Genomic DNA, 26,260 nt, shown 5'->3' on the forward strand with positions numbered 1-26,260 from the left:
GCGAATGTGAAAAGGGAAAAATCCCTCTGAAGAGGAGGGTCTACCTTCTTGGGAGAGCACAGCAAAGCTGACTCCAGGGTCGCTGAGCTTAATGAAGGGTGTCGAGCCATCTTCCAAACCTTTCCTGGCCAACAGGATGTTCTTGGCACATACGCTGCCATGCACCAGGTTTTTGCCTTCCTGTTTAAATAGATGCAGAAAGGTAGTCTGTGAGAAGCCCTGTCTCTTTAGCATGCCTACTTGCAACTCGGCCGTTGATCCATTGTGCCTCTGTTTCCCCAAGGGGATCACTAAGCAGAAAGCTAACTGGTTCAGTAGTCAGCTGGGCCTCCTTGCCAAACCTTAGAAGTTCTTTTAAGCAACTGGTCTACTGTCCATGTCTCTATGCTGCCGCCCCTGCCCTGCCCAAACATCAGGGAAAGCAACCTTGAACTGCAAGTGCTGCTGCCTCTGGCTGATTCAGGCACTTCAAGCCTGAGAATCACAGACACAGAAGGGGTCAAAAAAGCATGAAACTCTGAATTCTTGCTTCAAAGCAGGATCCCAAAAACTGACAAGCCCCAAATGGTTTGAGAATGGATAACCATCTCCTGTTCTGTTATCCTTATCGATCAGGTTGTGGGATTCTAAGATAATCGCTAGTGTACAGTTCTGCCCCTCTTGCTTCTCCCAAGCAAGGTGGTTTCTAATGTCATAGTTTACAAGGTAGGTTTAGATTCATGGTTATGATTCTCCCCAAGAGAACTGAAGTTCTGGGAGGTAAGGGAAGGAACACAGTCTAAGCAACACTCTCATCAAGACGCCACATCCCTGTCAGGGGTAAAGGTAAAGGGGCCCCTGACCATTAGGTCCAGTCGTGACCGACTCTGGGGTTGCAGCGCTCATCTCGCTTTATTGGCCGAGGGAGCCAGCATGCAGCTTCCAGGTCATGTGGCCAGCATGACTAAGCTGCTTCTGGCAAACCAGAGCAGAACACCATTTACCTTCCCGCCGGAGCGGTACCTGTTTATCTACTTGCACTTTGACATGCTTTCGAACTGCTAGGTTGGCAGGAGCAGGCACCGAACAATGGGAGCTCACCCTGTCATGGGGATATGAACCGCTGACCTTCTGATCAGCAAGTCCTAGGCTCTGTGGTTTAACCCACAGCGCCACCCGCGTCCCAGTGTCAGGGGTAAGCCCTGGCAATTGACGTGGTATAAGGTGCTATACACCTATAGTGAAGATCTGACACTTCCAGAAGGTTGGCTCCAAACCCTTCTAAGGAGACTTACCAAGTAACTCAGGGCACTTGCTAACTGTGCAGCAACAGTGAATTTCCAGCCCACCGTTATCCGCCCCTTGTTTTTCCGCAAGAAGACATCCAGGGGCCCATGCTCAATGTACTCTTCCACCATTATATCTGAAAGCAGGAAAAGGAAGAAATGTGATAATCCAAAAACAATATAGGTTTAGAATTGCTGCTTCTCAGCAGTGGGTAACATATTGGCTGAAGAACATGAATGGAAATGGGAAAGGGCTATTTTGGTTGCTCTCACAGATCTAAGACAACCACAAAAGGAAGATGAACCACAGGCTGAAAATGGAAGGCATCTGTCTTCCAAAGTAATCTGTCAAGAGATGATTAAACATGGCTAAGTGGGTGACAGTCTGACACTGTTTCCCCAAATACAAAATGAAACACACAGTATTTCTCAAATAAGAAAAAGCTGCAGGACCGTAAGAATAAAATAGTGAAACATGCAGGGCAGCTGAGAACACAAGACAATTACATCTCAGTGAGCTATACAGGGAGAAGCCATGCAACAGAAAGCAGTTAATACTCACTCTCTAAGCCCCTTACACAAACCCCGTGCACAAAAGCCAAGTGGATGTGGGAAACCTGGCTCATCAGACTTGCTGTTTCAAAGAATGCCTGCAGAGGACAGAAGGGAGGCCATCACATGAGAGTTGTTATCCAAGGAATGTAACTGGGGCACTTCAATCCTAGCACAGGACCAGGATTCCAGCAACTACTGATTTGATTCCCAACCCAATAACAATTCTGCAGCTCTTCCTACCTTTTCCAGTGTCATGCAGTTAATTTCTTATCTGCCGTTTTCATTTGCCAGCAAGATAAATAAACTTCATAAACAAACCTTTTCTAAAAAAATAAAGCTAGCTAGAGATCTGTTCTGATTCAAAATGTATCTTGCATTTACTTTTTTGCAATCATACTGCTGTTATTATATTTGTTTTAACAAAAGGAGGTAGCAATTCTAGAAACAAAAGGGGGGAAATGTAACTAAATAATAAAATAAGTAAAATAAAAACCAGTTGCCACCTGTGGCTCCTAGAAGCTGTCAGCATGCGACAGCAGCCACACTCTCAGAACAGCTTTGACTGGCCAGCTAAACCAGGTGAGGGTAGCTGATGGGTCTCAAACCCTCAGTGAGTCAGGAACTTCTCCTGAATGCAAAGACAGGCTCCGGTGGATTGAGCGAACGAGAGAAATGTGGATCCAAAGGTCAAAAAGATGACAGATGGGGCTTGTCAACCTGGGAAGGTAGCACATCTAGGAGCAGGAAAACTCTGATTCTAAAACTCCAGTGACTTGCAGGACATCTTTGGAAGAAGAAAATTCTAAGAAATAAACCCTACTCAAATCCAGAGTAGAGTCCCTAAGACAGTTGGATGGCACCTTGTATGGCTCCTTCTGGGAACTCCTGCAAAGAAGCTGGTGACAAACGCACTGCTCTGCTCTCCTTTAGACCACATCAGTGAGGTTGAAAGGGGAGTCTTGTTGTCTGGGAAGCCCAGGACCCCACCCACACACACACACACCGCCCAGGCTTGCACCTTAGGGAGGTAACTCTGGTGCTACTAATGCAGCAGTTTGAATTCCTCCCCCGCCTGGAGGCATACTCCATTGTCTCTTGAGATAGACAGCTGCCAATAACAACTCACCAGGACAATGTCCCTGTGGCTAGGGTCAAGCACTTTGAGTACTACATGCATCTCACGATTGTTGTTGTTCTGCTCAGTAGAGTAGTATTCCGTCTCATCATCACCATTAGCTGCACCGCAGACATGCAGCACTCCATCATAAATGTTGGTGCACGTCCCTTGTCCTAGGTGAGCTCTCTGAAGGAGATTTAAGACATGGATGTGTTAATTATCATCAGTCTATTTTTATGCCACTTTTGCATCGTTAAAATCATGCTCAAGGCAGCTTACAACATGGAAAGATTTACAGTGGTGCCCCGCAAGACGAACGCCTCGCAAGACGAAAAACCCGCTAGATGAAAGGGTTTTCCGTTTTGGAGGCGCTTCGCGAAATGAATTTCCCTATGGGCTTGCTTCGCAAGAAGTAAAGATATCAAAGAAAGAGGTTATGCAGATAAAGACTCAAAATTCCAGACAGAAATAATAAATAATAAAGTGAAAATTATATCTAAGATATATAGGATGTTGTTGGACTGGAATTTAGGCGATGAGGAAGTCAAATCGGTGATGATCCGCTGGTCAAGGGATATAGGTCATAGTATACAGTTTGAGGATTGGGAGAAACTTTGGAAGGAGGGGGTAAACTTTACGGCGTGTACTTCGATAAGGGAAAACGTCATGAAGATGTTTTATAGGTGGTACTTGAAATTATCAAAAATGTATAAGGTGGATAATAAGTGCTGGAGATGCAAAGACATAGAGGGCTCCTTCTACCATATGTGGTGGGAGTGCAGAAGGGTGAAACAATTTTGGGAGAAAGTACACACTGAATTGAAGAAGATATTAAAGTACACGTTCATAAAGAAACCAGAAATCTTTCTTCTAGGGATATTAGGACAAGAGATAAAAAAGGAAGATCGCAGATTGGTATACTATGCGGTTACGGCAGCAAGGGTAGTATTAGCCCAGAAGTGGAAACTACGGGAAACCCCAACGGTGGAGGAGTGGAGATCTAAGTTGTCGGATTACGCAGAGTTGGATAGATTAACAGGAAAAGTTAGATACATAAGAGACCAAGTGTTCACCAAAGATTGGGAAAAGTATGTAGATTATCTGGAATGTATTAGTGAAGGGCAAATAACGCTAAAGGGATTTAGAGACGCACTGTGAAAGACTAAGAGTTATTGTGCAAAGCAAACAGGAATTAGGAATCGGTATAATGACAATATAAGTAATGAAACGTGTAATTTTATTTATTGCTTCGAATGATTTACGGACAGGCTGAAGGAAGTCCCGTAAGAGACGACTGTGTTATATGGATGATATGGAAATGACAATTGCTGTTTATTACTTTTAATTTTTTTTTCTGTGTATTTTTTTTCCTGTATGTGTGTTACCTTGTGTTCTTTTTGGAAATAACTAATAAAAAAGAATTAAAAAAAAAAGAAAAGAAAGCCCATAGGGAAATCTCCGGGGACCTCTTTTAAATGCTAGCGGTGGGGAGCAAAGCCTTCCCCACCCTCCAGCCTTCAGAAGAGATCCAGGAAGGCTGACGGGGGCCGAAAGGCTTTGCTCCCCACCGCCAGCATTTTAAAAGCAGCCCGGGATAGCAGGGAAGCGCTTCCCGCTATCCCGGATGGCTTTTGAAGGCAGGCGGGGGGGAGCAAAGGCTTTTGCCCCCCGCCGGCCTTCAGAAGAGGTCCAGGACCTCTTTTAAAATGCTGGGGGACGGCAGCGAAGGCTTCACTGCCACCCGCCAGCATTTTAAGATCGCCCCGGGACAGCGGAGAAGTCTCCGCTGTCCCGGGAAGGCAGGCGGGGGGGAAGCAAAGACTTTCGCCCCCCGCCGGCCTTCAGAAGAGGTCGGGGGACAGACTGTCCCCGGACCTGGTCTGAAGGCGGTTTCCATAGGAACGCATTGATTGATTTTCAATGCATTCCTATGGGAAACCGTGCTTCGCAAGACGAAAAACTCGCAAGACGAAAAGACTTGCGGAACGAATTAATTTCGTCTTGCGAGGCACCACTGTACAAACATAACAAAAGTAGTCATAAACAATAAATATAAAACATCAAAATGTACACAGCCAAATTGAACAATTTCCACATTATAAGATCTAAATACAAGGCTACAAAAATAATATCAATAACAATAACAAAAAAAGGTCAACAAAACCCCTACCAACCCACTTCCCAGTCCTATAACCCACCATGGTTTCCTGTGAATCTTTCACACCAACTACAGTAGAACTAAAGACAGGATTCATAGCTCTGTTATATAACAGTAAAACCAACTTCTGTCTTCCAGCAATGCTTGTTAGGCACACAGTGAAGTCAATTTCCACCCCCTGGAAGGCATAAAACTCATACTAGAAGCCATGAGACTAGACACCTAAGCCACTTGTCCAATAGGTTCCTAAGCCTTAGTTTGGCATTACTTCAAAATTAGCATACTGCACGGTGAGAATACTTGGGATTAAAGTTCCTAGCACGAAAAGAGAATGTTAGGTCCTTTCCAGGTTGAAACACCTTTATAATCCTAATCCTTTATCCCCCACAAAAGTCACAAGACAACAGTGCTGACCTGGGTGATCTCATTTTTTCGGATCTGATGGAAGCTCAGCTGCGTCAAGTTCAGAATTTGCCGGGTGCTGTCCTTCACTTTTCGTGTGATCAGCAGGTCTGAGATCTCTGTAGAAGAGAGATTAGTCCCAAAGATCAGATCTACAAAAGCACACTAAAAAAAAAAGAACAAAACAGAACAGAACAGAAAAGCAGACCATTTCTAAGAAAGTTATTTCACAACTTTGTTCACAAACAGAAACTTGTATATGGGAGGGTATAATAATCAGTAACTGAAAGATAGAGTAATGAAATGGTATGGTATATGTTTTTAAATTCTTGTTTTGTTTAGTTTAGTTTAGTGTGTTAAGGTTGTGTTTTGTATTGTTTATATATTGTATTGTATTATTTTTTCTTTTTTTCTTTTTTCTTTTCTGCTCTATTTTGTCTTTCTCTTGCCTTTTTTCTTCTTTTTTCTTTTCTTGTAAGTCTTAAAAGTAATAAAGATTATTTAAATATATATATATATATATATATATATAAAAATAATCAGTAACTGCATGCTGCAACCCAAGAGGTTTTAATTTAAGGAATTCCCTAAGTGAGTTTAATCAGCATTCCTCCCTGAATACAGCTTCTTTCTGTCAACATCTTGTTGCTAAATTAGCACCTCTTTCAAGACACTGTGTGGAATTTAATGTTCCACTGCAGAAGCACTGCAGCCTGCCAGATCCCCTCTCCTTCACTGCATGCTGTTCTGAGGGGTTCTCCTGCCCCCACCCAGAGCCAATTTCAGGAGGTGGGAAGGGGGAGAGGAAGCCTGATTGCACAAGCAGAAGCCCTGTGTAATCCTGCTGGTGGGGTTTCTTAAAGCTCGCCCAAACAGAGTGCCCTGGAAGGGGTGGTGCTAAAGTGAAGAACCTGAAAAGCTCAGGTGATTCTTGTTCATGAAATAATAGTTAGTTCACACAACTAACAGCGAGGTTTTACTTCTGGAAAACAACATGGCAAGAAAGAGTAGAGGCTATCCTGGATATGTTCTCACACAGTGGCCTGATTCAGACATAAAAACAAGCCTCGGTTTCCTCTCTATACAGAAAACTGTGGTTTATTAAAACCATAGTTAAGAAACCATGGTATTAAACCACAGTTAATCCTGGTTTGATATTCCAGTTTCTTCACTAGCTATAGTTTGTACAAACCAGAGTTTCCTGTATTTGTGTGAAATGAGAAAATGCAATTAAGACGTATCAACATGAAACCCTGACTAGAAGCTTTAGCTATTCTCCTGTTAGAGCTGGAGAAGAACACAAGCCAAAGGTTTGTGGTTGCTAGTTCTTTCAATTACAGATGTTGATTTTATACCTAGATCAGGCAAGCAAAGTATATTGGAGGTCCAAGTTTATTCTTAACCTACAGTAAAAAAATGCTGATTAGGGATGCTGCTTCCCTTGAGATCCAATAGTACTCTCAGTGTAAATAGTGCTTAATTCTGGTTAAGTACCCAGAAACCACCATGTTAATGTGGCCACATACTCCTGTTTAAAGTCTGGTCTTCGTTATCCATGACTGTGGTTTTAAAAAGCTGCAACTTCAGGAGTAATTATGCCTTGGACCAACATCTGAATCCCCTGAACTGCTGGATATTCAGTAAAATGCTAAACGATTACAAGGTCTTGTGGTAAGAAAAAGGCCCTATGCTGTGTAGCAGATTCACCTCTTCTCTTTCTATACTATATTCATGTAGCCAGATTATCTTTACTAGGTCACTGTAAAAGGAACAGTATTTACAATTCTTGACTTATACCTCCTGGCTTTGGGAGAGACCCCCTGCGGAAAATGAAGGTCTCATTTCCAGATCTCAGAGTACAGCCTTTGAGAGCATTCATCAGTTCTTGGATGCTTGGAAACTCTTGCTCCCAGCCTTCTAGCACAAAGGAATCCCCCTTCTTCTGGATTCGGAACTGTCTGTAGCTTGTGGCATCCTGGCTCTGGAAGGACTGCGGCAAACAAGAAGCATGAGAGAGACTAAGAGCTGGACACTAGCCTACATGCCCAGCCAGCAGTATTACTTGAAATATGCAGACTATGGAACACATCTCTCCCCAAATGCCTGTCCCACTCACAGGCATTTCAAACTTTACACCCTCCTATTTGTCCCAATGATCAGAAGTCAGCAGACCACAGGAACATGCTTCTTACTCCTTCAATCTTCATGAAAAGCATGAGCACAGCTGTTTCAGACCAAATCACTTTCTACAAGCACAGCTTCCAGCTGCAAAAGCTGATCTCTCCCCTCCACCTCAAGCCCCTTGCTATGAACCCACCCCATTCAGCAAGGTCCCTCGACCTTCTGAGGAGCATTTTTTGTAGGCTGCACTGGGGAGGAGGCAGTCACAAAAGTCAGCTACACCTGTTAAAAGGTAAAGGTAAAGGTACCCCTGCTCATACGGGCCAGTCTTGACAGACTCTGGGGTTGTGCGCCCATCTCACTTAAGAGGCCGGGGGCCAGCGCTGTCCGAAGACACTTCCGGGTTACGTGGCCAGAGTGACAAGCTGCATCTGGCGAGCCAGCGCAGCACACGGAACGCCGTTTACCTTCCCGCTAGTAAGCGGTCCCTATTTATCTACTTGCACCTGAAGGTGCTTTCGAACTGCTAGGTTGGCAGGCGCTGGGACCGAACGACGGGAGCGCACCCCGCCGCGGGGATTCGAACCGCCGACATTTCGATCGGCAAGTCCTAGGCGCTGAGGCTTTAACCCACAGCACCACCCGCGTCCCACACACGTGATTAACTCTGAATCAAATCCAATCTATTTTTAATCGTTTTCAGTTTGCCTTATAAAAAATATAATAATGTACAGACTGTATTATAACAAAGTACTATAATTTGTTAAAAGAACTGCATTAATGATCTTAAGAGTTCATTAAAAGTGCTAACTGAGGTTCCCAAATAACAACTCTGGTGTTTGCCTGAAGTATGTAAGAATGGTCCCCAAGTGGTGAGCCATGGGTATGTTACAGAGTTTCCCAACAACAACCTCCAAACCCATTTGGAAACAAGTCACTAACATATTTATATTGGGGAAAACTAGTGTCAGCAATCTTAGTTGACTTATTAATGCAGCCATAAAGCGTACTCTGTGAATCAATGAAGACTTCACACAAAACCAATCTGAGCAACCATGGCTTACAGCTGCTTATCAGCTTTCATTTTTCATCTGCTCAATTCCACTTTATGGACATACAGCAGACACAAGAACCTCAGTCCTGTTTCCCAGTGGCTTTCCACTATCTTTATTTCTTTGTATGAAATTGGTTGGACAATATACTGCCAGTAGCCTAGCACAGATTGATCACCCTGCTCAGAATCAACAGCAACGTACTCATACTTGGAAAAGGCTCATTCACAAAGCATCAAGGACAAGGGCTGTATTCAACAAAATAAATGTGCAAGTCAAACAACTTCCTTGCCTCTCCTCTCCCTGCTCTGTACCCAGATCTGCTCTGGAGGATTGAGAGAAAACTCAGAAACTATTTAAGAGGTGAACAGGGGATGCAGGGGGAAGTTGCTTTACACAACCTATAGAATTAGAACAGGCCACAACCACTCCCACAAATCTCACCTGGCCTCTCCTCAATACCGACAAGATCAATCTATTATAATCAAGGACGCTCCAGCGAAGGACGTACAGGCCATCCTCCTGTTCTTCTCGCTTCAGTTTAGCCATAATAAATTCTTCACTAGGAAAAGAAAACATTTTAGACATGGCCTGTGGAGACCCCTGTCCCAAACCAAGCTTTGAGAAGAAAATGTTGAATGGCTTAAGCAGAGATCACTTACTGCATGGGTCCGTGGATACCATTCTGAATGCTCATTACCAACCGGGGCGGGGCTACTTCATGGCACAGGTAATGGTTAGAGTCAGCTGTCAATCTGAAATAACCATCCACCAGTGAAATCAAGGAGAGGGCAGCTTCGTAGGATGAAAGAGTCAGATCCTAGATAGAAATTTTTTTGAAAGCACAGTCGTTAAGCATTAGTCCTGGGCCACAATGCTGGGCTGAAGGCCCTTGGGAAGCTACAGTGGTACCTCGCAAGATGAATGCCTCGCAAGACGAAAAACGCGCAAGACGAAAGAGTTTTCCGTTTTTTGAGTCGTTCCGCAAGATGAATTTTCCTATGGGCTTGCTTTGCAAGACGAAACGTCTTGCGAGTTCTTGCGAGTTTGTTTCCTTTTTCTTAAAGCCGCTAAGCCGTTAATAGCCATGCTTCGCAAGACGAAAAAACCGCAAGACGAAGAGACTCGCGGAACGGATTAATTTCGTCTTGCGAGGCACCACTGTACAGTGCTTTAAGCCAGTGTTTTCCAGGCTGTTTTTTCCATGTACCACCTGAAAATTGCTGATGGTCATGAAAGACCACTTAATGATTTTACTGCCTGCTGTAGCAATAGCAATGTGCTGTGCTGGATGCTGGATGGTTTTTAAATTTCATTTCTATTTTCTTCTTCTTCTTATAAATTGCATTCCATAGAATGCACTGACTGGCAAGCAGCTCTCTAGGTTGTCAGACAAGTGTCTCCACCAATCCTTCCTGGAGTTGCTGGACACTGAACCTGGGACCTTCTACATGCAAAGAAGGTGCTCCACAACTGAACAGAGCTAATCAACCTACCCAGCTGAACTTATTGTTTCTAAAAAGGTCTCTAAAAGCTGCAGATCAGTCATACAAGGAAACATTGAACAGACCCATCCATCACATGTAAGGGTGGTGGGCCCATTCTGATAACCCGCCCTCAGAAACTGATGCAACCCATTATGTTCCTGAATGCTCTGGGGAATTTTCCATTGGAGAAAGATGGCAATCCTATGAGATTGCCTTATGCCATAAGGCACTCTGATCTGTGGCAATGGCACTGTTTCAGGTACCACATCATACCTGCTTCACATTTGTAGGAACTTGATCTTTTCGTGTGGCAGCACCTATACTTTGGAACTAACTCCCAGCCTATTGCTATAAGGCAGGTGCCTTCACTGTACTTTTTTGGCATTTGCAAGTTTAGAAAGTTGCTGTGCATTTTAATCTGGTTTAAACTATTATTGTTTTAACTCTTCAAAAGTATTCTCGAACGGCTTGGCTCCTGAAAAAATCAGCTCCCGAAAGCTGCAAACCTGGAAGTGAGTGTTCCAGTTTGTGAACGTTTTTCGGAAGTTGAACATCCGACGCAGCTTCCGTTGAGTGCCGGAAGCTCCTGCAGCCAACCGGAAGCTGCACCTTGGTTTCTGAGCGGTTCCGGGAGTCGAATGGACTCCCGGAACGGATTAAGTTCGACAACCAAGGTACCATTGTAAATTACTTTGATTTTTATTTTTTTTTAACAATCAAGTAGTGTATAAATTTTGTGAATAAATATACTGTTGTGACACCAGGACATGGGAGAAGCGAACCAAATGTGTGTGTATATCCCTAATGTCTAGCCTAGCAGCCCAGAGTATGCACCTTTGAGATTCCATATGCACAGAATTTGTAGTCTGATCTCATAGTGGCCAACCAGATGTCTATGGGAAGCCCACAAACAGGACACGAGCACAAAGGCACTCTCTACAGATGATTCCCAGCCACTGGTATTTAGAAACATACTGGGAGTATAACATAACCACTGTGTCTTGTAGTCACTGACAGCCTTATCCTCAAAGAATTTCTCTGATCCTCTGTATCTGCACTTTATGAAAAACTTTCATCTGTCCTCAATCTTCCAACATTTCAGTGGCGTAGCGTGGGGGGTGCAGGGGGGCCCAGCCGCAACATCTGGGGGTTAGGGGGCGCAAATCCACGGATTAGGGGGCGCAAATCCACGGGTTAGGGGGCACAAATTACTTGCCTTGCCCCGGGTGCTGACAACCCACGCTACGCCACTGCAACATTTAGCTTCATTTGATGTCCCTGAGTTCTAGTGCTATAAGACAGGGAGAAAAATTTCTCTTTATCTGCTTTTTTCATACCTTGATCATTTTCATTGCCCTTTTCTGAACCTTTTTCAACTCGGACCTATCCCTTTCGAGGTGAGGCAACCAGAACTTTACACAATATTGCAAGTGAAGTTGCACCACAAATTTGTATAAAAGCATCATGATATTGCAAGTTTTATTTTTCAATCCCTTTCCTAACAAACCCTAGTAGAGTGGACCCTCAGCTTACCTTACCTTCAGGTAACGTAACTTTCGGGTTGCGAACATGGCAAACCCGGAACTGTATACTTCCGGGTTTAGCCTCGCGCGCATGCGCAGAAGTGCTCTATCGTGCCACGTGCGTGCGCAGAAACAGCGCTTCATGTTGCAGACTTTTCGGGGTACATACGGATCCCGGGAACAAATTAAGTTTGTATCCGGAGAGTCCACTGTAATGGAATTTGCCTTTTCCACGGCTGCTACACACTGAATTGGCATAATTCAGCTACCTGCTGTGACCTGAAGGCCTCGTTCTTGGTCAGTCACCAACAGTTCACAGAAGTAATTGTAAAGGAATAAAGGTGAGTAGCAGAGGGACACATTCCCACCTACCAGGCACTTATTGTCTTGACGGTGGATGCTGACTCTGCAGTCTTTGATAACAATGTGTGTGATCTCCTGGAAGTCACAGAAGTGTACCCATTTGGATTCACGTCGTTCCATTGGCTGGTAAGGCTGCTTGTGGTCTTTAGTCCTGGCCTTCTTTCCCAAATAACCTCTATGGGGATGGCTTTCCAATCTCTACAAAAGAAAGACAGAGCTAAGAGCCCAAGCTCCAGGACGGTCACATCATTATGCACACCAGCACTGCAGCACAGGTAGCTCCAAAGGCAGTTTCAGGGTTGAAAGAGGGAGAAAAACAAATTATCCCACTACTGAGCTTTGAGGATTTTAGGGCACTAGGTCATGCTATACACACAGTGAACATGCAAGGTTTGGCTGATGTCAGAGGAGTGGTGGAGACTGCCTGCCCAAGAGGCTTCCAGGGAAAGTACAGGAGAGGACAGTTTGGACTCAGGTTTATGGTGGTGGGAAACAGGACACCCCCTAGATGAGGAGAAGGACTGGGAAATACTGGAATCTGGGAGTCAGGAGGGTCAGGAACAGGAGGAAACACACAGAAGCCCCAGCCCTGAGCAAGGACAGGAATCAGGTCTAATAGAGGCAACATCAGCACCAGCTGACAGCTTGTCCCTTGACAGCCTCCCAGACCCACTGTTCACCTCTAAAACAAGACAATTACTCCACATAACAGAACAGAAAACAAGGCAGAAACAAAGAGGGTCCCTTGAGGTCTGAGGCATAGAAAATAGACAAGATGGGAGGAGCTGATGTCAGGGAAGAGTTAGAAGTTTCCAGTTTATCCGAGGGAGAAAGCATTCCCCAAGGGGGGAAGGAGAGCAGTGAAGCTAATAGAAGGGAGCAAGAGGAACAACAGGGAGGGACCGGCTGTTCACAGGAAAGGTGTCAGGGAACTGCCATCTAAAGCGCCGGGGGCGCAAAGGCTCACTGAGGTTGAGAGAGGAGTAGCAGCGGAAGAGGGAACCAGTAGAGGGCGAGCAAGAACTCCAAGGGAAAGTGAGTCGGAGGGATGGCTCAGAGACGCTTCCAGCGAAAACAGTGGGGAGGTCTCAGGACCTCCTATAGGGACACCCACACCTCGCCGGAAACTGTCACGCCGAGAGGGCAGACGACGTGTTTCCGTTAAAGAGCTTTTATGTTGGAAACGATTCCGAAAGCAGCCACTTTCGGATTCTACTAGTGATTGACGCAGCCATGCTGGAGGGGCTCCGTCACAGGCAGAGGTTTGAAAACCTGATCAAACTCTGAGGGACTTGCATTTTACGCACAAGCAGCTCATCGTCCCATCACAGCAATCCGAAAGTCTCCGAAAGCCAGCTTGTGCAGGGAGAAGCATCATGAGCAACCCAGCCGGAACCGGAGGAGCAGGAGCAGCTGGAGGGGGTCCAAGCCTGGAAGAAAGGTACAGGGCGTTGGAGATCCAGCTGGCGCTGCAAACGGCGAGGCTTGAGGAGAGGAGGGCTCAGGATGCAGAAAAGGGAAAGGAGAAAACCACCCCGCTCGCCAGAAAGGTGCCAGGATTGGTGCAGAAATTCGGGGGGGATCCCAGGAACTATCATGCCTTTAGAACAGAGATGCAATACGCTCTAAACTTGCAGTTTGATGACTTCCCCGACGAGGAATCGCGAGTGGCTTTTGTGATTGGCCATCTCGAATCCGGGGCGAAGGATTGGGTTAGACCCCTGATGGCAGCGAATAATGAGATCCTAAAGGACACGAGGAAGTTTTTTCGTGCCATGGACCTGATGTTTTCCAGCGATATTGAGCAGGGGGTGGTGCGAAGGCAGTTAATGGCTTGCCAGCAAGGAAGCAGATCTGTCCGTGAGTACTGGACTGAGTTTACTATGCTGATTCATAAATTGGGGTGGGACCTATCGGCGGAGCCCATCCAAATGCTTTTCGAAGAGGGGCTTTCTTCAACCGTCAAAGATGAGCTTTCCCGGGGGCCCAGGGCGGAGTCTATGGATCAGTTAACCAAATCTGCGCTGTGCATAGGAGTGCGCCAGGAGGCGAGGGCTTTGGAAAAGCGGGAAGGGAAAGGAGACCGTTGGAGGGAGTTCCGCATTCCAGACATTCCAGAGCCACCTTTCCCGCCGGCAGAGCCGATGGAAGTTGGAACAGCGCGGGCGCGCGCAGTTTCAAATCCCAGTGAAGGGCGGAAGAAGGAGGGAAGGAGCGCCAAGAGATGTTATCTCTGCCAACAACCAGGGCACTTTGCCAGAGTCTGCCCACAAAGAAAGGAATGGCAAGGGATGGCAGGAGCTGTTGGGGGAAAGGAAGAGGAAGGCAAGGAGCAAGTAAAAGCCAACGCCTGGCTGCCACCGTCGGGGCACAGCAGCCAGGCCAAAGAGCAGTGAAAGTGCCCATGCCGGAACCTCCCAGACCCGCTTTAGTGATAGAGGTGTTACTAGAACTGCCAAACGGACACCCACTAAAGATCAAGGCGCTTTTGGATTCAGGCAGCTCCTGTAATTTCATGAGTAAGGAGTTTGCAGCTGAGCACCAGATACAGACCATCCCTTTAAGTAACCCCTTGCAGGTGACTACGATTGACGGCAGAGAGCTGTTGGGGGGAGAAGTTAGCCAACAGACTGTCCCGATGATAATGAGGGTGGCAAGGCACACCGAACAGATAGCGTTTAATGTGGCCATCCTGGGAGGAGCGCCCATCATTTTGGGGATGAGCTGGCTGGCGCTACACGATCCGCTAGTGGGCTGGCATCAGAGGGTGGTCTCCTTTGGGTCAGCGCATTGCCTAGAACACTGCAAGGAGGGGAAGGTTTCGGGAGGAGACAGAGTCACCCTAGCCGGGATGGAAGTAATGGACAAAGGGAAGGTGCCCCCGCAATACGCAGATCTGAGCAACGTATTCAGCGAAAGGGAAGCAGACAAACTGCCACCGCATAGACCCTTTGACTGTCAAATCAACCTACTCCCTGGGGCCCAACTCCCAGTAGGCAAGCTGTACGCCATGTCAGACAGGGAGATGCAGGAGCTGAGGGAGTTCATTGACAAAAACCTGAAGCGAGGTTTCATCAGAGAGTCCCGAGCGGTGGGGGGCAGCCCAGTGTTTTTTGTGGACAAAAAGAACACAGACAAACCGAGACTGGTGTGTGACTTTAGGGCCCTCAATGCAGTGTCGGAGCCCCTGGCTTTCCCTATGCCCCGAATTGATGACATTTTGACCAGAGTAAGGAAGGGAAAGATTTTTACAAAGCTGGACCTGCGGGGGGCGTACAATCTGATACGCATAAGGAAGGGAGATGAATGGAAGACCACCATGTTTACCCCTTCGGGAGCCTTTGAATACCTCGTTATGCCCTTCGGTCTACAAGGGGGCTCCGCGTGTTTTCAAGCTTTTATAAACCACGTTCTGGGACCTTTGCTCTACAAGAATTGTGTGGCCTTTTTAGACGACGTGTTGGTGTATTCGGAAGATGAGGAACAGCATGTGAGGGACGTTCGAGAAGTGTTGGGCAGGCTGCAAGCCAACCAGCTGTGGGTGAAACTGGAGAAGTGCCAGTTTCATATCAAGGAGGTGGAATTCCTGGGGTACCGCTTGTCAGACAAGGGATTGGCCATGGATCCAGGCAAGGTCCAAGCGGTACTGGAATGAAAGACACCGAAGACCAAGAAGGACGTGCAAAGATTCTTGGGGTTTGGGAACTTTTATCGGAAGTTCATCAAGAACTTTGCCCACTTGACGGCGCCCATCACCGACTGCCTCAGCAGCAAGAAGAAATTTGTTTGGACGGTAGAGGCGGATCGAGCCTTTGAAGAACTGAAAAGGGCTTTCGCCTCGGAAGAACAACTTCTGCATGTGGATTTACGAAAACCCATGAGAGTGGAAACCGATGCATCCGACCGGGCGGTAGGGGCGGTCCTTCTTCAACCGGGGAGGAGTGCGTCGGAGTGGAGACCGTGTGCCTTCTTCTCGCGGAAGCTGAATAAATCCGAGAGGAATTACACGGTGTATGACAGGGAACTACTTGCCATTCACGAAGCATTCCGGAGGTGGAGACATTTATTAATTGGGGCACAACACAAGGTGCAAGTGTGCACCGACCACAAGAATTTAGAGTATTGGAGAACAGCTCGAGTGCTCAACCAACGACAAGTGAGATGGGCACAGGAATTCTCCAAATTCAACTTTGAAATTTGTTATGTGCCAGGCCCAGAAAACGTCAGGGCGGACGCGCTCTCACGCAAACCAGAGTATTGGGAAGGGGAGGGGGTGATCGAAGAGAGACATGTCATCCCTGAGGACCGCTGGGTGTGTGGGGCGGCGCTGGTGGGGCAACGAGAACTGGTAGAGGAAACGGAAAATGATGAATATGCCCAGGATAAGCTCAGAGGTCTCAGGGGGGAGGGCGAGAGCCCCGGAGGTTTTGAGGAAAGAAATGGGGCATTGTATTACAAAGGGGCACTGTATATACCCGAAGGTGAATTGAGGGGGAGAGTACTCAAGCAGTTGCATGATAGCCCCACGGCGGGACATTTTGGACAACACAAGACCATGTGGTTGGTTACCAGGGAATTTTGGTGGCCTAAGGTGAGGGAAGATGTAAGGGAGTATGTAAGAGGGTGTGACCAATGTCAGCGAGCCAAAGGGGAAAGAAGGGCGCCGGCAGGGTTATTAGAACCATTACCCACACCAGAACGGCCTTGGGAAGCGATATCAATAGATTTTATGACGGATCTGCCAAAGTCCAAGGGGAAAACAGCCATCATGGTAGTAGTAGACCTGTTAACTAAGATGTGCCACTTTGTAGCATGCTCACATGCAGTCACAGCGGAAGAAACAGCGAAGTTGTTTGTAGAACACATCTTTAGGTTGCACGGGGCTCCCTTGAGGGTGATCTCAGATCGCGGCAAACAATTTACTTCCAGGTTCTGGAGGAAGCTCATGAGCTTGCTGCACGTGGAAGTCAATTTTTCAACTGCCCGGCACCCTGAAACCAACGGGCAGGCGGAAAGAGCAAATGGCATTCTTCAACAATATCTGAGGTGTTATGTCAATGACAGAGAGAACGATTGGGTCGAAAAGTTGGCGTTGGCAGAATTTGCCTACAATAATGCGGAGAATGTGTCCACAGGGATGAGTCCCTTTTTGGCTAATTACGGGTGTCACCCCAGGGCATTTCCAGGGGAAGGAGGGGAGAGATGGAGCGTCCCAGCGGCTGAACATTTTGTAGAAGAGATGGAAGCGATCCATCATCAGCTCCAGCTCAACTTAGAAAGGGCTAAGGCACAATATAAGAAGCAGGCAGACAAGAACAGAAGGGAAGGTGAAACCATAAGGGTGGGGGATCAAGTGTGGTTGTCAACCCAAGGGTTGCCGTTCAAAGGGGGTTGTAAGAAATTGAGGCCCAGAAGATTGGGACCCTTTGAGGTCATTCAGCAGGTCAACCCGGTAGCTTTCAAACTCCGATTACCCAACCACATGAAATTGCACCCAGTGTTCCACAGGTCGTTACTGTCACCATACAGGGGGGGACGTGAAGGGGAGTACGTCAGGGGACCAGCCTTGGAAGAGAGGGAACGCCGCAACCATGTAGCGGAAATCCTCGATTCCAGGTGGAAGGGAAATCAGGTGGAGTATTTGGTGGCGTGGGAAGGGGAACCGGAGTCAGAAAACACCTGGGTGAATGCAGAGGAAGTCAATGACGAGGTTTTAACAGAAACGTTCCACCAAAGGTTCCCGAGGAAACCTCAGCCGATAGCAAGGTTTAGGAGGGAGTATTTCGGCACCACCAATGAGGAAGAGGAAATGGAAGGGTTCGCGGAGTCGGAGTTGGAAGAGGGAGTGGACTCCGATGACGAAGATTACCGAGAGCGTAGGAACAGCAACAAGTGGAGGGAAGTGTTCGCGACGTCGGAAGACGAAGGAGGTTCTTTCAGGGGTTTTACCTCCTCACCGCCAGTAGGGGAGGAGACGGGAGGGGGTGAAGGGGGCCCTGGAGGGGAGGTGGATGTCAGGGAACTGCCATCTAAAGCGCCGGGGGCGCAAAGGCTCACTGAGGTTGAGAGAGGAGTAGCAGCGGAAGAGGGAACCAGTAGAGGGCGAGCAAGAACTCCAAGGGAAAGTGAGTCGGAGGGATGGCTCAGAGACGCTTCCAGCGAAAACAGTGGGGAGGTCTCAGGACCTCCTATAGGGACACCCACACCTCGCCGGAAACTGTCACGCCGAGAGGGCAGACGACGTGTTTCCGTTAAAGAGCTTTTATGTTGGAAACGATTCCGAAAGCAGCCACTTTCGGATTCTACTAGTGATTGACGCAGCCATGCTGGAGGGGCTCCGTCACAGGCAGAGGTTTGAAAACCTGATCAAACTCTGAGGGACTTGCATTTTACGCACAAGCAGCTCATCGTCCCATCACAAAAGGCAAGGGTTAAGTTCTAGCTCAGATTCGGAGGAGGGGAGATACAGGCCAGCTCTAGCCAGGAGGTTAGAAAAAAGAGCAGGAAAACAAAGAGAAAGGCGCCTTCGCCATTTTGAGGGTGGCTGGTCACGGAGAAGCAGAGCTCAGAAGGTATCTGAAAGAAGTGACTCTGAGGAATGATTTTTAAGAACCGTTTATAAGATTGTTTTGTTAATAATCAATAAAAAGTTATAAAAGAACAAGAAGCGTTCGTGTGGTGATCTGAAGAGGACAACGACCAGGCCTGACAGCTAGCACTTTGGGCAACAGCTCATGATGCAGGAGTATACTTCATGAATCTTGGTGTTTCTGTGTTGACACTAATAAAAGAGCTGCTAGCTGAAGTGAGCTGTGTACCTTGTTTCTCTCTGCTATTTGCCAAATGTGCTTGCTGCTGGCTCCCGTGACAGTTGACCAGCATTTTCCAGAAGCTGAATATTTCCCACCCTCTGAATCTTTTTGGCTGCTGTTAAAGTTCTACTGCTGAGAAGCAGCATGCACATAGCTAGGTGGATAGTTTGGAGAGTGAGGATGTCCAGAAGAGCAACAGTGGCATAATACCCATGAAGGAATTCATTTCCCCCACCATTTTATGCTGCTGTTTTTGCTGTAATATAGTTGAGGTGGTATCCAACAGAGCACTTCCACTAGAGCAAGGACTTCTGGCTACACAACAGAACTGTGCAAGGAGAAAACTCAATTGCGCAAGCTGAAATCCTTGGACGGGTGGAAATACTTTGTTGGATACCACCCTGAGTTTCTGATTTAGAGATGTTTCTGGCAGGAGGTTCAAGTTCCCGAGAAGCAGTTTCTGTGGCTACAAACTGCTGTGGCTTACCATGGGTCATTGGGAGCACATTTGTCAGTGCTCCACAATCTCCACCAATTCTGTAGTGACTTTAAAACTCATTTAATGGTGCCAGAGCCCTAAACGACTGAGGTCCAGCATACTTAAGGAATTTGCCTCTACAATTACCACATCTAAGATGTACCTGGCATGACTTTATTATCAACAGTGTAAAGACCCACAGAATGGCATGCACTGCGGTGGCATTGAGTGGAATTTTTTATTGCTACTAAGACACACTCTTCACTTTTCTGAAAAACTTGCTCTTCAAAGTGTGTCTCCAAAGGCTGAGTCAGCTTGAAGACTGAAGCTTCTGACTGCTATCCAATCATAGGCAACCAGTCAACTAGCCTACTTATTTTCAACTATTTGGTCAACCATAGTGCACTTGTTCACCACTGGTGAGCACGTATTTTAGGTCAGAGATCAAAAGTTCAGCCCAAGGTCCTCGGGTTTGTTTGAAGTGCCTCTGAAGTGAAACACATGTCAGGATGAGATGATCCCTGCCTCCAAAGTCAAAGCAAAGGCTAGAGTGATGGCAGGAATAACTTTTGGTTGGATAACAACAGCCACAATGTGCAGCTTTGCACCCTGCAAATTGCTTCTCCAAAGGGACAAATTAGTCAAGACAAACTCAGAATGTGCAAAACCCTTCTAAACTTAAGTTTCACATCTGCTTCATCATGGTTAGGGTTTACTAACCATGTCAGGTTCAATTTATTCAGACCTATATTTTGAACCAGTAACCTGATTCCCACCCCCCATCTTTTTGTGAATCCTGCTCTAGTACAGGAAAGATATAACTGCAATTCAGCTTGGGTTGACCCGACTTCCTGGCTTAACTATTGGTAAGTTGGGCTTTTCATTAGCTGATTATTACTTGCCCTGATCCCCTGAGAAGTGAGCTAAAAGCCAGAGCAAAATTAATGTATTGTGCCAAATAAAATTAAGTACTCAATATGGCTTTCCAATCCAGGAAGTGGCGTCCCAGTGCCCAGGGATGGAGAGCTTGTTACTGATGACAATAGTTGGTGATGAACTCACAAGTGAACATACCTCAGCAGAGATGGGACGCCACTGAATGCCATCTGTGCCCGTGACCAGAACCTCATGCGTGGCAAGCCTGTCACTGGGAGGAGGGGAATGGGAATTCTCCAGATGTGTGTGTCCACCATTGATGTAAAGTGGCACCTTCTCGCCCTCTGAAACAGTTTCCAGTGAGAGGACCATGAATAACTCACTCCCAAAACGTGGGGCCAGGTTCTCCAAGGTCACCAGGTACTTATACATGATGTCCTGTTCCGTCAGCTTGCCAGAGCTCATTGTATGTCGCTGGAAACGTTGCAAGAACTTCTTAAAAACATTCCTCATGCGGAATTTGGTCAGATAATTGTTTTGCTGAATCTGCCGACAAAAAGAACGGGGGATGCATTCCTTGAAGCTGTAAGAGAAACAAACGCAGTAAGCGGGACGACCACCCCATGTGCATCAATGCCACACTTCAAGTGAAGATGGGGGGGGGAGAGAGAGAACATACCAACAACCCTCTGCAAAGCAGTTTGGGATTACTGGATTGGGAAGCACACCATAAACACAACTACTTGTCCCATCCCCACAATAATTCACCTGGTTCTCTCTGTCACTTCTTCAAGGGAGATGCCTCTCTTAAGTGCAATGTGACACAGGTGGAGGACAGCCATCCCCAGGCTGTCATTTTTAAACTGGTGAATCTCCTGCTCAGTGTGTAGGTCTTTTAGAGAGGCAATGTCGTTAATGAAGTCATATTTCCCCTGGGAAGAAAAAGATAAAAAATTATGGAAGTACGTTCCCAAGCTAACAGGTCCCAAATCAGTCTCTCCTTTGGCTCTTCAAGTTGAGCTACTGAAGATCTGAACTCAAATAATGTCAGGGATCCAACCTGCAGTCTCATGTAGGCAACACTACTAGCAGTTGTGTAAAAAGGAGGGAAATAAACTTTTCCATCTTATCTCATCCAGTTCTTCCAAAATTTAGGGCTTGACTGCACACCATATATGAGGTGGAATCAGGCTGCCTAATAACTATGAGAAAGGGGTTTCTCCTTCCTTGGTGGAATGTGGCTCATTTGGCTGGCTTGCACCTCTCTGAAGACAGATCTAGAATATAAGAATTGACTATCTGCGTCACATTTCCTCAAAGGGAGGGGGAAAGCTGAGAAGTCTACTAATCTCCCCACCCCCGCATGCCCCATTTCATCACTTCCCTCGTGCTGGCATAGAGTCTGTTGATGTCACCAGTAACCTCAACAGCTTTTATCCACTCCTGCTCCCTTACTTACATTTTTTTGTGTAAGTAATTTCATCCTCCTGGATTGCTATTTACCCCCTAAGCTATATGACAGACACTTAGGGTCCAAGTGCCTGACATATAGAGTTATTTCTTCTATGTGCGCTTCACTGTGGTGTACCTCTTCTCTGCCCAAGGCATGCTGCAGTCTGGTCAGGGGAGATGGATGAAACAGCTGTATAGCATGGAGTTGGCCTTTATGGCTTTGAAAGTGCAACTGAAGAGATATCTAAGTTTGCCTGATGAAGCCACGGAATCCCAAGGAAACTAAATTTTAAGGAAGAAGGATGGAAACCTCTCTGGACAGTCCAAAGAGGGTGGGATGGCAAATACATAACAGGCTTAATCTGAATAGAACAGCATCAACAAAGCTTCATACTTGTTCAAAGAGATACTCAAATGACGGTTTATCCAGCAGGGCACTGCCTTGCTCGCCCCTTGATTGCTGTGACTTGTCCTCAGAGTCACTTGTGCGATGGAGGCTGCGACAGACAGCTGGCTCCTTCTCATTTGTCCCATGCCAGTTTCGGAAATAATACCTGAGAGAGAATATATACACACCTTACTTGGTGTATGAGAGGCAGGAATGATTAAACTTTGCCCAGGCAAGGTGCATATTCCTCAAGGAATGCAGGACCTAGGTCAGACAGGTGCTCTTCTACTTCTTCCAACTCTAATTTATGGCACCTATGCCTTGCACCTTCTCACCTTCACAGAAGCTTACTAGCTCACAATTTGTTAGGCCACTTTTCCATCCAGACTATTTGAGACATATAAGTGGCCTGAAATGTGTGGAAGGGAGTCAAACGCTTTCTAAGCGCTTTTTTGTCTGATAACTTGGAGGAACTGAGTCACTCAACCTATTCACCAGTGGTAAGCCCCCTTTTGAATTTTTCTTACACGTTTCATGGCAAGAAAACTATTAGAACAATGGTTCTAGACAGAAGTCCTATAGTTCAGTGAGAAAATAGTAGCCAGTGCAAACCAGAAAACCATCTGTACAAGTCACAGCACATAACACAGTTCAACTGTTAATGTTTTAAACTTACCGAAAAAAAGTTTGTGGCACATTAAGTACACATTTATTATAGCATAAGCTTTTGTGAGTTACAGTCCACTTCATCAGATGCCTGAATTAATCTGAGGAAGCAGACTGCAACCAATGAAAACTTATGCCACAATAAATTTGCTAGCCTTTAAGAAACAACAAGACTAACACAGCTGCCCCCTCTACAGTGTTAGAAACTAAGCTGAAAAGCTAGGAGCCATATGGCTCCTGGGGCCTGGGTTGTGGGTGCCAAAACAGAATGTCTAGTGGCCACTGGGGGGATGGGAAACACTTTTTATTATTTTGATAGGCATGATTTAATACGCAATTCACACAAGTGACACATTGGTAATATCACATTTTTAGCAGAAATTATTAATACATGTTTAATTTGGTGTTTACAATAAAAATATTGATACCATACTTCAGTTTTCAAAACACTCTACTCTTTATTGTTAAACTTCTTAACATATTGTCTATCCTTAACATATACTTCAAGGCTTCAAAGCAAATAAATTTCAGTAAAACTTGAGTGTCAGCCAGGCGCAAAAAAAAGCACCCAGACTTTTTGAGGTGCTCGCAAATGGAGAAACTTTAGGCACAAAATGCTCCTGGCACCTGCTAATTTCGAACCCTGCCCCTCTAGAAATTCTAACTTACTGAACTTCCTATAATCTTGTGGCAGCTGGTTTACCAGAGTGATAAAAAAAACAGGACTCAACCTAGCCATGAAATCACTGGGCAACTTTTGGAAAACCACTGTGACTTAATTAGCAGTATACAGATAATACTGGCCCACCTGACATAGCTGATGCAAGGATTGCTGATAGCATGCCTGCAAAGTGTTTTCAACACTTAATAACAGTGCTGAATAAATGCTAGCTACAATTGCTAAAGCAATTTTTTATTGTTTATGTTTCAGAGACAAACAGTATCAAGGTTCTTCTGGGATACATCAGCTGGCAGTGAAAATCTGTTTTCTAAACAAGTATGATAAAAGTTATCCTTATTTTATTTAACAAAAATTGTATACCATGTGATTGCAATAAAACCTCAAGTGGTTTGTAAGAATTAAAATTATTAATAAATACAGTTAAAGCCAATTAAAAACAGTTAAAATCCTAGCAGTAGATGCAAGTAAAATTGTAGATGAACTATGAAGCCATTTAGACACTCTTCCTAGAGATTAACTAAGGCCACCTAACTAGGCTGACTTAAACAAAGATGCTGCCTGTAGATGTAAAGGGAAAGGTAAAGGGACCCCTGACCATTAGGTCCAGTCGTGACCGACTCTGGAGTTGCGGCGCTCATCTCGCTTTATTGGCCAAGGGAGCTGGCGTTTGTCCGCAGACAGCTTCCGGGTCATGTGGCCAGCATGACTAAGCCGCTTCTGGCGAACCAGAGCAGCACACAGAAACGCCGTTTACCTTCCCGCTGGAGCAGTACCTATTTATCTACTTGCACTTTGTGCTTTCGAACTGCTAGGTTGGCAGGAGCTGGGACCGAACAATTGAAGCTCACCCCGTCGCGGGGATTCGAACCGTCGACCTTTGGATCGGCAAGCCCTAGGCTCTGTGGTTTAACCCACAGCGCCACCCTTGCCTGTAGATGTATGTGGAAGCAAATTTTGCTCAGGAAATATACTACACACACTAGTATGTATATATATTACGCCAATAAAGGCTGAATATATGAATGAGCATGAGAGTGTGTGTGTCTGTGACTTCATGAAATTGATTCCAAGGTAGTAAAGAAGTGGACTTTATTCACCAGACAGGAAAACCAATGAATTTCAAGATAAATGAACTTGCTAGGGTAAATTAGATTGAACCAAGCTTATAATACTGATAAGCATGGCTATATCTCCTGAAAAGGTTCTGTCAAAAGGTAATACTGCTCCAATGTTAAAACAGTGTGCTCTGGTTCTATTCATCTGGTTCATTCAATTCACCACACACAAGCTAAACTAAAGCCCAAACTCAGCTCAGCATTCGCAGAAACTGAAGGATGTTCTCTTCATTGATGTACTAGGCACCCTGCCCACTTCCTTCCCACCCACTTCCTTCTCAGATCACAGCTGTACACACGCAAATCTGCCTGAAGGATCTACAACAGTTTGTACCAAAAAACACACAACAAATAGACCTGGATCACAATCCTAGATGCACTTACTAGAAAGCAAGTCTCACTAAACTTAGAGGGACCTACTTCTGAGTAAATATGCTTAGGACTGCACAGTTAAGGAGTCTGAGAAGGAAAGAATACCCTACTAGTGGTGGAAGCTGGTTCACTGGGGGGCAAGCAGGGCCCTGCTAAACCAAGCCCAGTCTTCCTTCAGTCAGCCCCCACCTGCCTGCTTTCTTACTGCCAGCTCCCTCTTTAGCCTCAGTTATTACCCTTGTAGAACTCAGCAGGGAGGATGGGGACAAAACAAGAATTGGCCCCTTCTGTCATTTGCTCTGGTGTCACCCTACCAGTTCCACTGGGCACCAGTCACCATTGCCTACTAAGGTTACTTTTGTAAAAGTGTATATGATGCCCCAAGGAGCATCAACATTCCAGATACATATGAAAATTAGATTTGGGGAAGTGTTGAAATGAGGCCAGGCTGAGACCTCTCCCTCTACTTTCAAACACCCCAGTATTGTTGTGGTACAGCAGACAGGATGCTCTTTTTATACTAGCACATGCTCTCTGGCAGAAACAACCAGCTCTTTTAAATTATGTAGCCAAACCACACTGACCATGAAACAGATTCACCTAACTTGAGGGAGGAAGTATGCTGAGGAGGAAAAAAACAATTTAATTTTGACACCAACAGCAATGGCGCATGTGTTTTCCCATTATTAAATCAATGTATTATGTCCTGTGCCATTATTCTACTCCGAATTCAAAGTGGAAGACACTACTACTGGCAAATGTGGACATACTTAATGCTTCCAGAACAAGGGCAAACTAACGTTTATGAATGCAGGATGTATTGCATTCATGCCTTGCCATTCAACATGCCAAAAGCAGCATCTCAATATACCAAACACTACATGAAAAACCATTTTAATACACAACAATAACTCAGTCATTTGGATATTCTATGGGTAATAAAGCAAACACCTGCTCGGTCTAATGGAACTTATATAAATGAGACTTACTGAACATTTCTTGACTATAATAATCTTACACTGCTTTCAGAAAGCCTAAATGGCTATGCACAAGTAGGTTTTCCTGGGCAAATTACTTTATTATATGTAAGAAAACTTGCAAAAAAATGCTGCCATGTACCCCACTTCCTAAAAAGTAGGCCTTGCAACTATAGATAAAATGCCCACTAATAATTATAATTTATAATTTATATGCTGCTTGTGCCAATGTTTTTAAAACATAAAAAGCAGCAGTTAAGTACCCAAATCCACTGTCTTCTAAACATCTTTCTGAAGAATGATGTTCAGCCCCTTCTGAATGCACCAAAGACCGTGATTCGGTAAACCTCTTCCAAGATGCTATTCCACAGACCCAGAACCACCATTAAAAAGCCATTA

General features: G+C 45.7%; 1 protein-coding gene across 4 annotated transcripts in view; it reads right to left on the reverse strand.

The window, feature by feature from the left end:
- TYK2 (tyrosine kinase 2) overlaps window positions 1–26,260 on the reverse strand; it is a 53,939-nt gene that overhangs the window by 13,932 nt on the left and 13,747 nt on the right. For all 4 annotated transcript variants that reach the window (XM_081893824.1, XM_081893825.1, XM_081893822.1 and 1 more), the window contains exons 4-15: window positions 22,056–22,215; window positions 20,978–21,141; window positions 20,408–20,792; window positions 12,053–12,241; window positions 9,333–9,490; window positions 9,115–9,232; window positions 7,295–7,487; window positions 5,510–5,616; window positions 2,947–3,123; window positions 1,828–1,915; window positions 1,275–1,402; window positions 45–180 (exon numbers count right to left, since the gene is read on the reverse strand). In XM_081893824.1, the coding sequence (XP_081749950.1) occupies window positions 45–180; window positions 1,275–1,402; window positions 1,828–1,915; window positions 2,947–3,123; window positions 5,510–5,616; window positions 7,295–7,487; window positions 9,115–9,232; window positions 9,333–9,490; window positions 12,053–12,241; window positions 20,408–20,792; window positions 20,978–21,141; window positions 22,056–22,215 (2,003 nt within the window). The remainder of the gene's footprint in view (window positions 1–44; window positions 181–1,274; window positions 1,403–1,827; window positions 1,916–2,946; window positions 3,124–5,509; window positions 5,617–7,294; window positions 7,488–9,114; window positions 9,233–9,332; window positions 9,491–12,052; window positions 12,242–20,407; window positions 20,793–20,977; window positions 21,142–22,055; window positions 22,216–26,260) is intronic.

Source organism: Podarcis melisellensis, assembly GCF_964234715.1.
Source record: "Podarcis melisellensis genome assembly, chromosome: 17".
Classification (NCBI taxonomy): Eukaryota; Metazoa; Chordata; class Lepidosauria; order Squamata; family Lacertidae; genus Podarcis; species Podarcis melisellensis.